This window comes from Passer montanus, unplaced genomic scaffold, assembly GCF_014805655.1.
Source record: "Passer montanus isolate IOZ18808 unplaced genomic scaffold, ASM1480565v1 scaffold11, whole genome shotgun sequence".
Lineage (NCBI taxonomy): Eukaryota > Metazoa > Chordata > Aves > Passeriformes > Passeridae > Passer > Passer montanus.
Window position 1 is genome coordinate 10669262 of NW_024357613.1, and position 12821 is coordinate 10682082.

Here is a 12821-nt window from a genome sequence, read left to right on the forward strand (position 1 = left end):
CAACACAGCCCTCTGAAGTCGAGGAATAGGTTTTATCTCTATATGGAACATAAATCTGTTTGGACTCGTCAAAGCAACCTCCGCTGGGAATCCCTGACTCCTTATGGTACCAGCCTCTGAACAACCTGAAGCACAATTTCTTTAGAGTAGACGCCTGGGGTTTAAATCAGCATTCATCATGGAGACTACAGGCATCCTGACAGTACTTTAAAAAAAAAAGATTCAGTGTAGACATGAATCTGTGGTACACTTTTGCTCATGTGTGCATTCTACCAATAGCAAAACCACTGTGAATAAAAATGCTACGGATTAAAGTCATATTCGGCAATTCTATTTAAAGGTCTGCAGGATCAGAGTCTCTCTTTTGGGGTTTATTTGGCCTTTTTTTTTGTCTTTTTGGTTTTATTTTTTGCACAGTATCTATCCAGTTGTGCTGTAGGGTCTAAGTCCAGTATAAGAAAAGCAGTGAGTGACTTTGCAGTGGGACTTAACTCCAACATCAAAGCCTCTGCACTGTGATGACAAATTAGCTGTTCAAAAACAGCCATTCCACAGTCTGCAGGACACATCCCTGTTCCTGTCAGTTTAGCTAAGGAAGGAGTATCCAGTATTCTCATCTCCATTTGGAATCCATGTGAAACTTGCCATACAGATATGGGGCTCATGGCCCAGCCCTGCAGCCAGCTCAGGCACTGATGCTTCTGCTCACTGCCTTTGGTGTAACTCATGGGGACCAGTTTGTGTTCCTTGAACCACTTACAGCTGTTCAGCAATTCCAAGGGTGCTCCCTGGGCTGTGGACACTCAATGTGTTGGAGCCATGTGGCCTCCTTGGCAACATGGAATTCTTGCCTTTAGGAGACATTAGCAAATGTCTGCAGGGCCCTGCTGTGAGCCCAGCCAGACCTGCCTGTCTAGAAGGCCCATGGTTAAATTCTCCCTGGGTTTCTCTTAACTGTCTCCCTTCCCACTGACACTCCAGTAGTGAAGGTCCTTCTTCAAGGCACTATGGTCAGGAGCACCAGCCATCACTATCCGGAGCAGCACGTCTGCAGCTGCTGGCCGGGAATGCTCTGCAGTGTCCTTTCCAGTTGGCCATGTACATTCTGCCTTACTGCAGAAGCTACTTGATCAATGTGAAAAGTTCATCTCTTAAGACAATCTTGCTAATGGCTCTGGCACCCACAGTATGTTCGGCAGGAGGAAGTCCATGTAGCCTGGCAGCCCACAAGTCTATTTTCAATTATCTGGGGTGCTCAGAGAAGAAGACATTAATATTGCTAAGGATGACATAGCAAATTACTACTGCTCCCTAACCTTTTTAAATTGCTAACACTGTTGTAATCTGTAATTACAGAAATCAGTGTGAGAATTGTGGCACAGTATAATTATCTTTCCTGATACTTTATTGCTGTATGAATTATTAATCAAAATCAGTCTTGTATAGTATTTGCGGCAACTAAGAAGAATAATCTATAATTAAATTTCATTGTTTCTATTTTTGTGCTGGTGTTTTATGATGTTGTAATTGATAATTAATTGGTTAAAAATTCACACAATTCTTGGGAGTTTCATATGACTATGACTGCTCAGTATTCAGCATTTATTAATTGAATAATGGGCTCACTGAAGAGACCTTTGTATATAGTCTGCTGTCATTACAATGAGCTCTCAAAAATGGTGAATTAATCATTAGGCCTTTCAATAGTTTCTTTTTAAAGGAAAGCAGTGACAATATAATCATATCCTTTGTTGTTATAGCTATAATTGAGAGATCGTAATAACCAATTATAAGCATGGTCATTTTAGGAGCTCTGAAGTGTCAGTTATTGATAACTTTCTTTAAAAACAAAGTGTTGATTACACAGAACGAGTCTTTTCATAGAAAAAATATTAGGAGATGGGGAAGGAAGCCTGGAAAATTATTTTCCTCCCACTTGCCACTTAAAAACAGTGCATGTTTATCCCTAAAAACTGTCAAGTCTGATGTGCTTCTGCTGCCAATTGTCAGAAGTACAAGCTGCTCTCAACTTTTTTTCATTATTTTATCATCATTCTCCCCATTTTTTTCTGAGTACCTTTTGCTAAATTGTTAGGAGGGAAAAAAAACAATAGAAAATGTCAGAACAAAGGAGCATTTTTTCACATTCTCTGCCTGAATCTTATTGAACAGAAATACTGTGAGACATTTTTGTGCAAATCTGTAATGCAATCTCCAGCTACTGCTGACCAAAGAGCATTAGATGTGTTCAAGCCAGCCACATGAAACTGTTCCTAAGATTCTTCTGCTGTTGGTGGAGCTGATTGAAAGAATGTGGACTGGAACTAAAAATACTCTCAGTTCAGTGTTGATCCTCTCTTAACACAATAAGGAGAAAGTTGGGAGTCACCTTGCGTAGCAGAACATAAAATGTGAACTCCAGCTTATGCTTCTAAGAAAAACCTGTGGTTCATTTTACACCAGGTCAGGTACTGCAATTCCTAAATGAGGAATTAGTGTTATATGTTGGCTTCTGTATTAAAATATAGCATTACAGGCATAAATGAGGAGAAGCTGATAAACCTTTCTAGACCTTTGCAGTGAAGTTGTTGGGAGTCCTCTGTGCACTGTTATAGATGTGATGTCCTGTTTACATCACCTAGGGTACAAGGAGATGATGGCTTTAGGTCCCTCTTTTCCCCATCCTTGCTGGTGGTTTGCCATGGACAGACTACAAAGAAGCTTCTGCTGCAGTTTTTACACCTTTTATGAGTTGAATTTAGCATTGTACGGCTTGTCATGTCCTAAACCAGCAGCTCTGCTGGAGCCATTGGGAGTGGGAGTTCCTGGTGTCAGTGATAGCCATCACATGTAATCTTTGGACATATTTTCTCTACTGCTTGCCTTCAACAACTTGGTACCACACAATTTCAATTCTTGTTTGAGAAAGGGGAACACCAGGCAGCATGTCCATTGCTGTCTCCCACGGCTGGGGACATGGGATGCAGAGGTCTGGAAGCAGCAGATTTGGGGTTTTGCACTGGTTAGTAGGTCAGGAAGGATGGACAAGACAAGCACATTTGTTGTCGGACAGTGGAATATACATGCTGCAGCATGTAAATATTCATCCCATGTAAACTTGTACTCTCAGTAATGTGGCTCTAGATATTTTTATTAGTAGTAACTAATCCTTTTACATATGGAGTGAATTCTTTGCCCAGTAACATTCAGCTGTGGTCAGTTGTACATATGGCTTATTCAGTGACTGTGAAATCTCCCAAGGAAAAACTAAACAACCATCCTGCTATGAGGATGGTGTACTATTTTGGTTTCTTTCAATGGTCATGTATCACAGCCTCTCCAGGCAACTTGTTCCTCAGTTTTTCCTTATGTTCAGTCTAATCCTTTGTTGTTTCAAATTGTTCCCAGTGTCTGTCTCGATCATGTCATTGACCTTGCAGGGGGATTGTCAGGCTGCTGAGAGGACCCTGTATGTACATCCAGGCAGTCTGCCATCCTAGAATTAAGGTGTGCCCAACCTTGCTGTAGCTCCAGAGAGCACAGAAGGTTGGGCATGTTGAACAGCATGAGCACAGCCAGATGTAAGCCAGTTTCTGAAGAAATTTCACTGCTAACATGCTGAAAATTGGTGCTGCATTCCTCCTCTGTTGAGTGCAGTTTATCCTAAGTGATTTCCAGTCTGATGAAACTTCTCAGCTTATGGCAACTAAGTTTCTCTAACAGCCATTTTTAAAGGTTTTGTCAAAGAATTTCTGAAAGTCAACATTAATTACATGTACCAGTGTTCCTCACTGCTAATTTGACACACTTCAGGAATTCTAATAGAGCCCATCAGAGACATGACTTCCCCTTGCAGAAGCCATGCTGCTTTGTCACGATGATAATTTGCCTGGTTAAGTGCTCTGTAGCTCTGCCATGGTAGAGATTTATCTTTTCACATAATTAGCCCAGTTCTGATGCAGGACTTTCTGGTGTGTCTTGATAAGATTTTCTCTCCCCTCGTCTTTCTCTTTAAAAACAGACATCACATTGCCTGTGCTCCAGTCTTGTGAGGCAGGAGCTGGTTTTTTGTGATAGGTAACGTATTTTTGGTAGCAGCTCAGTCAAAGTGTTTATGCGTTCCTGGAGAGTTTTGGATGATTGCCAGCCAGTGCAGACAACATGCTGCAAACCAGAGTGATTTGGATGTTCCATGAGCAATATTTTTGGTCTCCTGAGGTTTTGTATCCTGCCTCCATGCTGCCCATGCAGAAGGGTTTGGTAGGATCTTCCACCCATCACCATGGAAGGAACGTGTAAGCAACCTTTCATTTCACTTCACTGCAGTGGCTGGCCTTTACCAGCAACTTTTTTGGCTCAGTTTCAATGGTGCTTTCCTTGCCCACAATAGTTTGTGCCAGTTTCTGGAAACTTTTGTTTCACAGAGGCTTTTTCTGGCAGCATGGTGACCTATATGCAAACAAATGCACAGCATGTTCTTTTGAGCCAGAGAAAGGCTTGCTAAGACATTCCCTTTTCAGTTTGAAGAAATACGAAGTGTGTAGCAATGATTTCCATGAATAAGGTTCTGCAGACTCAGCATAATACTGAATTCAGCAAAAAATGATGCAGTTTGAATTAACACTGTGTAAAAGGCTTGCAGCCCAGCTTGCCTCAGAGATAATACCAGATCCCTGGGTCTTTTTATTCCAAGGAGAGAGAAAAAAAAGAGTTGAATTCTTCTAATTTTCATGCTACTACATGCCAAAGTCCTACAGTGACCTTTTCTCTTTGCCCTCTAAAGCCTTTCCCTGTGAAAATGAACAATATACTTCCCAGTGAAGGATTTCACCATCTTACACCTTTCCTGCAGGATAAAGCCCTCTTGGAGAGGAAACACCTCAGGTCTGGAGGTCATGTGGTCGATGGCAGATCATGGAAAAGGAAAGACTGTAAATCACTCGTGTTGAAACATTAAAAGCTGATAAATAGGTGGTCCTGAGCCATAGCCCAGCCCGTTTCCCTGTGCGCAATGCAGGGCTCGGGGTGCTTCCTAGAGCAGTCAGGGGCACGGTCAGGGGGAAGTCTGTGGAAGGCTGAGATCACAGCTGCCAGACAGGGCATCTATGTGGATTCTCAGTGGCTGTGGGAAGGTGAATGGCATGGATCCACCTTCAGGAAGCCCCTGGAGTCACAACAGTAGCCTTGGGAAAGCATGATGCTATAAGCAGTGGGGTGGAGGTCCTTCCTGGGAGCACGGGTGAAGTTTCCAGCCCCAGCATCTCAGGACTGCACCACTCAGGCTTCCTAGCAGAGAAGACAAGCTTGCTTACCAGTGGGGAAATACACCATGATATTTTCAGCACTTCACAGCACATGCAGCAATTTTTTTAAAAAAATACAGTTGATGAGAGATGTAGTTAAAAAGTGAGAAATTACTAATTAGTAACTAAGTAATTCGGGGTTTGATTCACACAAATTGCACTATTACTGTAAGAGAGGATTGCAATTTCAGGCTAACTGGGGTTTGGTGGGTTTTTTCTAAGGCACTGAAAATATAATTGATGTTCTGTTCATTATCTGCCAGGTGTCGGGTTTCTTGTCCTTTTTTTCATCATCTGAGATATTACAGGCATAAGACATGCCTGGAAAATAAAGGGGGGAAAAAAGCTTACTGCTTTCCCCTTTGCATTGTCATTTGCAACTCTCAGGTTTTCCCACTAGATTGTTCTTGTAAACTCTTTAATTTCATAGCACGCAAGAGTGACCACTTAAGACATCATTATAGTGCTATCGTTAGCATCAGAGTTTAGTTATACAGAAAGCTGTGAGTGAGATGAGCTAAGTGTCATTTTCTCTTTTACCTTAGTGGAGTGCTAATAACATGATTGCTGTCAATTCTTCTCATTAGTCTCAATTTATACAGAGATTTTTTTTTTTTAAATTTCTGGTTAAGAAATCCAGCTGGTATAACTCGCCCCCTGAAGTGTTTCCCTCCCCTGCCTGCACGCAGATCAATTAGCAGTTTTGTCTCTTCTCTCTACATGTTAAGTTCTTGAAGGGCTAATCTGTGTTGCTTGGTTGTGGGTTTTTTTCTGTTCATGTAAGCATTTTGGCTGAGTGCTCAAAAGTGTAGCATGAGTCAGCATAAAGATTGAAAATACCAGTAAAAGAGAATCTGTAAGCATTCCATTAAGACTTCCAGTAATATTACAGTTTTGCACAGTTGGCAAAAATGCCTATTCTGTACAGAGTCATCATAGCCACTGGCTTAAAAATACTGGTATAAAGGAGGGACAATGAAGTTACCATTGAGAAGTTTAGTCAATATAAGTAACAAGTGTATCCTCTTAAGTCCATTCTTGTCTAGATGATTAGTGTCTTTGAAATGGCACTGTAGGAAAATGGTAACCTAGTTTGAACTCACAGCAAGAGAAATAGTTAGAAGCAATGTTGTGTCCAGTGATGTGCCTGTATATTGCACTAGCAGAGGAAAATGCTGCAATGATCCACATTAAAAAATAGCAGAGGAGGAATTTTGCTTTTACTTGATACAGTAGTCAGGTACTTACAGTGCAGCAGTACTGTACCAAAATATCATCATCTTACCCGTAACCCTTGATGCCACTGAATTTTACCTCTCAGAAGGCAGTTGTTGTTCTCAGTAAGGAAAAATAATTCCTTTAAAATGCTGCAGGTTTGTGCATTTGCACAACCTTCCCTTCAGCAGCAGATAGAGTAATACGTACAAGTAATCCTTTTCCCCATGTAAGCCTGAAAAGAAGCAGGTTTGGTTTGGGATGTGTAGTCTGTTCAATCAGAGGCTGTTACACCTTCCTACTCAGATAAGTTGAAATGGGAAAATAATGCAAGGAGGATTTGGTCTGATGCTGGGGAAGATGTTTTTGGTAAATTAATTTCTTCAGTGTGTTCAAGTGCAAAGGGGGGGTTCATGCAGCATGGGGTATTGGGGGAAGCTGTTTCCTTCCACCATCACCACTGCAAATCCAGTGGCCATGTTCAGAGGCTTTGCCAGTTCTACATGTGTCAGAAACTTCAGATCATCAGGCAGAGAATTTCCCTGACTCAGACAGTAGCAATGGGTGTGTAATGGGTGTCTGACATCATTCCAACCTCTGCTCCTCACTCAGAAGGGGGAGACCTGCAGGCAGGATAGCCTCAGCACCCATGGGCTCCCTGGGTCTGCACATCCGTTCAGGTGAAGGGATTTTTTGGGTCTGCAGATGTGGAATTGGGGAAGATCTACTCTTCTGTAAATGGCATTAAGCCACTGATGAAGGCATGTTGCTTTAGCCATACATGGATTTCTTCTGGAGCTGCTAAATATCTTTCTCTCCCTCTTAAGGCTTAAAATTCTGATTGAGAAATTAAGTTGCTTTAGTTAGTGATTTGTCTTTGTCAGGTACAGTTCCACCTTGACTTTTACTTGAGCTGAGGTCTTCTATGTGACTATGTAGTGCTGTCTGTCTACTGGAGAGTAGACTTGGGGGTTTGAGGGGTTTTTCCCTTTGATCTGAAAATATCAGAAGCAAGCGCAAAGCCCTTTTTTCACCCTTAGAAAACCCAACAGTCACTCTAGCTTCTTTTTTCTAAAATCTTCTAAAATTTCCAACGTGCCCATGTTATTGCCATTACTAAATTGGAAATTGGAGATGCATAGTAGGTGGTTGAAGAAAACCACTTTTCAGTCTGTCTAAACCTTATTTTGGTTTTGAGGGGGGAAGTTAGTGGGGCAAGTAGGTAATCCAAGCATGACAGGGTGAAATCCAGTGGCAGCAAACCAGTACCTGTCATGGTATCTTTCCCTAGGAACTTTCTTGGATTTAAGCATTACTGGGCTCCTTGGCTGTTGTCTTGAGGTATCTGGATATTGGGCTGAACCTCCCCATAGCGTGTTCACCCAGGGACCGTGCTGCTCCTCACCACCTTGTTTGTGCTTTCTTCTCCCTTGTCCCTGCAGGGTGTGAACGGCATGTCTGTGGATGAGAAGACTGACTCCCCCATGTATGTGTATGAGTCAACGGTGCACTGTACCAATATTCTCCTCTGCTTAAATGACCAGCGGAAGCAGGACATTCTCTGTGACGTGACGCTGATCGTGGAGGGGAAGGAGTTCCGCGCCCACCGGGCTGTGCTGGCTGCCTGCAGCGAGTACTTCTTGCAGGCCTTGGTTGGGCAGACGGAAAATGACCTGGTGGTCAGCCTGCCGGAAGAGGTACAGTATGTCACCGTGCCCCCACCGAAACAACGCGCCCCTTCCTCCCTCCTGGGGAGGAAAACCTCTGTGGTCTGCTGGGGTGGCCAAAGGGAGGGTGGCACAGGTGTCAGTGGCTGCCCCAGCATGGCTCAGGATGTGATTTTTGTGTTTGAAGGATGGGCATGGTCACACCATGCCAGACTTATGATGTAGGCAAAGCTTTAAGATGCTTCAGCTCGCCTTTGTCACTGCTGCCGAAGGAATTGTACCCAGACATTGCATTACCGTAGCCTCATTCAGGGCGATATTAGGACCCTTATATTCCTCTGCTCTTCTAGACAGGAAATTTGAAAGGAGTGATGTGACAGCTACATGGCAGGTTATTGTTGAAAAATCATTTGAGCTGTCATGTTGTTGGGAGTTTCATTGCTGTCCACCCCTCTCTGGCAGCTCATATATTTATTCCACTTCTTTCCCCACCCCGTGCTCCTCATTCAGTCTGGCTTCCTCACAGCTCCCCTCATAACGAGTTTGGGATTTAACCGTGTTTTCCACTGAGAAACCATCAGAAGGCAGAGGTTTTGTCATGCAGCATGGCTCCCACAGCAGAAAGCCCAGGGACGTAGAAAACACATACCTCACTGGAAAGTTTACTTTATTTTATCACAGAATCTCACTGGCTGGCTTCCACCCCCACTGTAATTTCCTCACAGCCATAGAGCCGTGGCAGCACACCTACCACAGGGCATGCTGGTGGCTTTGCTGCCCACAGAGGGGAGGTGCATGCCTGATGGCCAGGGCTGCATTGGCACTGTGTCTCCAGCTGGAAAGGGTGGCATGAGGAGGGTGACAATGTACCCAGGGCACAGCACAGCAGTCACTCAATGGGAAGGTGCTCTGGCATACAGAAAGTTTTTCACCATCATTTGTTTAACGCCCTTGAGGAGGCATGGTGTGTTCTTAAATGATGACAGGTCCCAAAATGTCACACATCATTTTTCCCCCTCTGGTTTAGTTCTCCAGAGACTTCAGCAGCATTTTAATGTTGTCACAGCACAAGTTCGAGAGCATTAGAAGTAGGTCACTGGCTGTGACTTCATGAGTCCTGACACTGAGTATTACTCATGAAGACATTCAACCCAGACATTTTGCATAGGAGTTTAGACTATGCAGAGGACCCGCTAGGATGCACACTTTGATTCTGCAGTGTCCACTAAGAATTTCCAGTGGAAGAATCAAGTCTCAGTCAGTTGCATGGCTTTCTTGCCACAAAGCAAGGGTAGGAGCAGAGAAGTGCCAAAACATGCCCAGGGGTGCAGAGGTGTGAAATTGCAGTGCTCTGCTATGAAGTCTTAGTGAAACCTCTGTATAATTCAGATCCTGTTACATAAAGAAAAATAATTGACATTCAGATAAGCATGTAGAAGAGTGACTGAGATGTTCAGAAGAATGAGCCTGGCCTAAAGGAGGAGAAGAAAGGACCATGGCAGGCTCATACTGCTGGTGTGACAACTGAGATGTGCTGCAGCTCTAGTTAGGCAGGGGAGCTGAAACAGCCAAGAGAAGGAATTTCTCTTTAATGCCAAAAGACACTGTTGGCTTAAGCATTGATTGGTTTCAAGCAGCTTTCAGTAAAAGTAGATTGGAAATTAGAAGATTTCTAACTCCAGCAGCAGTGAGGTGCTGAGCTGCAGGCCAGTGGAGGGGTCATGATGTGCTTGCACTTGGTCACCCAGTCCTGTGTTAATATGACACTGAAGATTTAAAATAGAAAGGTTTGTCTTTCTATGTGTTTTATATGAGATGCTGTCTAGGAAAAAAATCCTCCAATTCAAACATAAATAATTTCTATTTAAGTGAATCATCTTCAAATATATGAAGTATTAGAATGAATGAAGTATTTTAGAATGTATCTCAATTAAAGATCAAACAATTTTTGTGACTTAGGGTTACAGTGGCTGCTCTTATGGCTCCAGTGAAGCTCATGGAGTTGCAGAAGTAGTGAACCTTGTTCTTAAGGTTACTCCAAGAACTTTGAAATTGTCATGCCTTACCCAAGACCACCACTGCTACGTGCTACATGCTTCTATTAGCAGCAGAGCACCAGGGCTTTGACTTTCTCATCCTGGAAAAAAACTCTCTTGGCCTATTAAAGAGAGAATGACATTTACCTACGTTTACTTGTACAGATACTTTATTTTCCACCTGCAGATTAATTGCTGCTAAACGCATTGAATCTTAGTTTTCTTGGTGGCTGTGTGTTTTAGTTTTCTAGTTTTCTGGAGTAGCTGTGTGTGGGGTGGTCAGCTAAATAATTTCCTCACAAAAGCTAGTCACTTGGGCTAAGGAGAGCTGCCTGATGCACCTCACTGTTTCTCAGTTACTCCTTGGTTAAGATGCACATCCCTGCTTCTGGTGTTCATCTTCACAGCGCTGGGCGCTTTGGTGGTGCCTGTGCAGAGATCCGGGAAGTGCCTCCAACAGCGTCTGAGTTCCCTGCAAGAGGAACTGAAACACTCCTGCTTTTTAAAAGCTGATAAGGCAGCGGAAACACCATCTTAGTTATATGGCATTTAAAGAAGTTAGCAGGGTCATCTTTGGTTCATAAAGGATGCTTCCCAAGACTGCTGTTTTCAGTCTGTGGTCTGCAGAACTCCAGCAGCAGTGAATTATTTCTTAAGGTATCTGTGAAAACTGACTTATTCTGTCATGTAGGGGGTTATTCCTCCAGTGGAAAAACTTCAAACAAAAGCTGAATGTGAATATCCTGAACAACTACTTTTTTCATGCTTAGAGACAATTTATGTTGGTGTATAATATAGAAAAAGAGATACTGAAAAAAAAATTTAAATGTAGTCTTCACTGTTCAAAACTTACCCAAAGGTAACAATTGCTCATAAATTTACAGAGCTATTTTTAAGTCAGCCACACAAACACTGTATTTTAAATCTGAGCATAGTTTGAAAACTGCTGAAGTACGTTGTGGAGAAAGGGCATTGTTGTTACTATTATTTGTCAAAGGTTTGATGTTGGAGCTGGATAAAACTTTATATATAAAGCTTTTACATTCATGTTATGTTGGTGTGAGGAAGCTTAACATCAAAGAAAAGAACTTACTTCTGATTATTCAAAGCAGTAAATCTGCCTCTGAAGTCTAAACTGCAGGCTTTTTTTTACTTCATAGCATGTTGGGGTCATTTTGTTAATCTGCCATCCAGACATTGTTAACTGTTGTCTAGCTAAACAGGGAACAGATGTTTTTCACATTATTTCTTGTTTATATCTAGTTACAAGCAAGAAAAGTCTTTACAATACAGCAGTCATTTCAGTAGGGAGACATTGTGCACACACAGAATTGGGACTAGTTGAATTTAGAGGGTTTTAAACCACTGCAAAACCTTGTGTTAGACATTTCAGGTTAGTTCAAGCATGTCTTAACAGCCCTCAGTTCAAACCTTTCCTTAATCAATTTAAACAAAGTCAATATGGAGCTAATTCTGCACTGATTGAAGAGTTTCCATAAACCCTTTTGTGCTGGCCTTGGTAATTTGATTTTGTACCACACCTTTTGTTAAGGCAACATATTTCAGTGTGTAGACAAGCTGCCCAGAACAGCTGCATAATAGCAAGGGCTCAGATGTGGCTGTGGTGTGTGAACTATCAGCCCTCAGAGCAAGTTAGAGAAATGGAGTGTTTCAGCTGCCTACAGCTAACAAAAGAGCTGGCCCCATTAGCTCTTAACTTCTGTGCTTTTCTCTCCATTTTCCGTTTTGCCAAACAACTGGAACCTTGCCTGCTTTTACCCGGGGTGTTTTTCAGCAATTAATGCAGTTTTCCTCTAGCAGGTGCTGTTAAATGCAACCGAGAATTAGTACTTTCAAAGAACTGAGTTTGAAGCCGTAAAGTTCGTTATTCACTCCATACCCCTAACTGTTGTTTTGTTTTATTTAATCACAAAAAACTGGTCTTCCTTCCTCTAACAAGGCACTTAATTAAGTTTTTAATTTATGATAAGAAGTTAAATGGCACTTATGAGGTTTTTTTAATGGTTTCCACTTCCCATCCAGATTACAAAAAAAGGTGTGATGGAGAGAGACACGGCTGTCAGCCAGGGGTATTGTAGGTCATGCCAATATTAGCTGGCAGCAGGCTGTTATCCAATTAACATTGCTTCATCACTGCAAGTAATAGCTCTCGAGTAGATGATTGAGTCATTCATGCTGTAGTGGTACTCAACTTTACTTGAGAAGGAGCCAGTGCTTCATCAAATGGGCTTTTTATTTGCTATTATTACCTGCCTAACTCTGCTAATGGAAGTGCACAGCAAGTCTGCATGGGCAAGGTGAAAGCTGGGCACTGGATAAGGGAGCATCATCTGTGCAAACACCTTACTCTCTTTGGCAAGCTGCGGGTGCAGTTAAATGGTGAAAAGACAGGAATAGAAACAGCAACAAGTAAAACTTCCCAGTGGCATTTGATTCCTACAGGTTAGAAATAGAGATTCTCAATGTTTTTGCATTTTTTTGATTTGGGAAATTACACTTGAAAAAAATTTTTACCACCCATGAGAGCACCAAATGCCTTCCTCTCAGATGAAGCTAAATAAAAGTTTTCTGAAACAGCA

General features: G+C 42.4%; 1 protein-coding gene across 3 annotated transcripts in view; it reads left to right on the forward strand.

Annotated features, from left to right (window-relative positions):
• BACH2 (BTB domain and CNC homolog 2) overlaps positions 1-12821 on the forward strand; it is a 188670-nt gene that overhangs the window by 131532 nt on the left and 44317 nt on the right. For all 3 annotated transcript variants that reach the window (XM_039726943.1, XM_039726949.1, XM_039726958.1), the window contains one exon: positions 7961-8215. In XM_039726943.1, the coding sequence (XP_039582877.1) occupies positions 7973-8215 (243 nt within the window). In that variant the 5' untranslated portion in view covers positions 7961-7972. The remainder of the gene's footprint in view (positions 1-7960; positions 8216-12821) is intronic.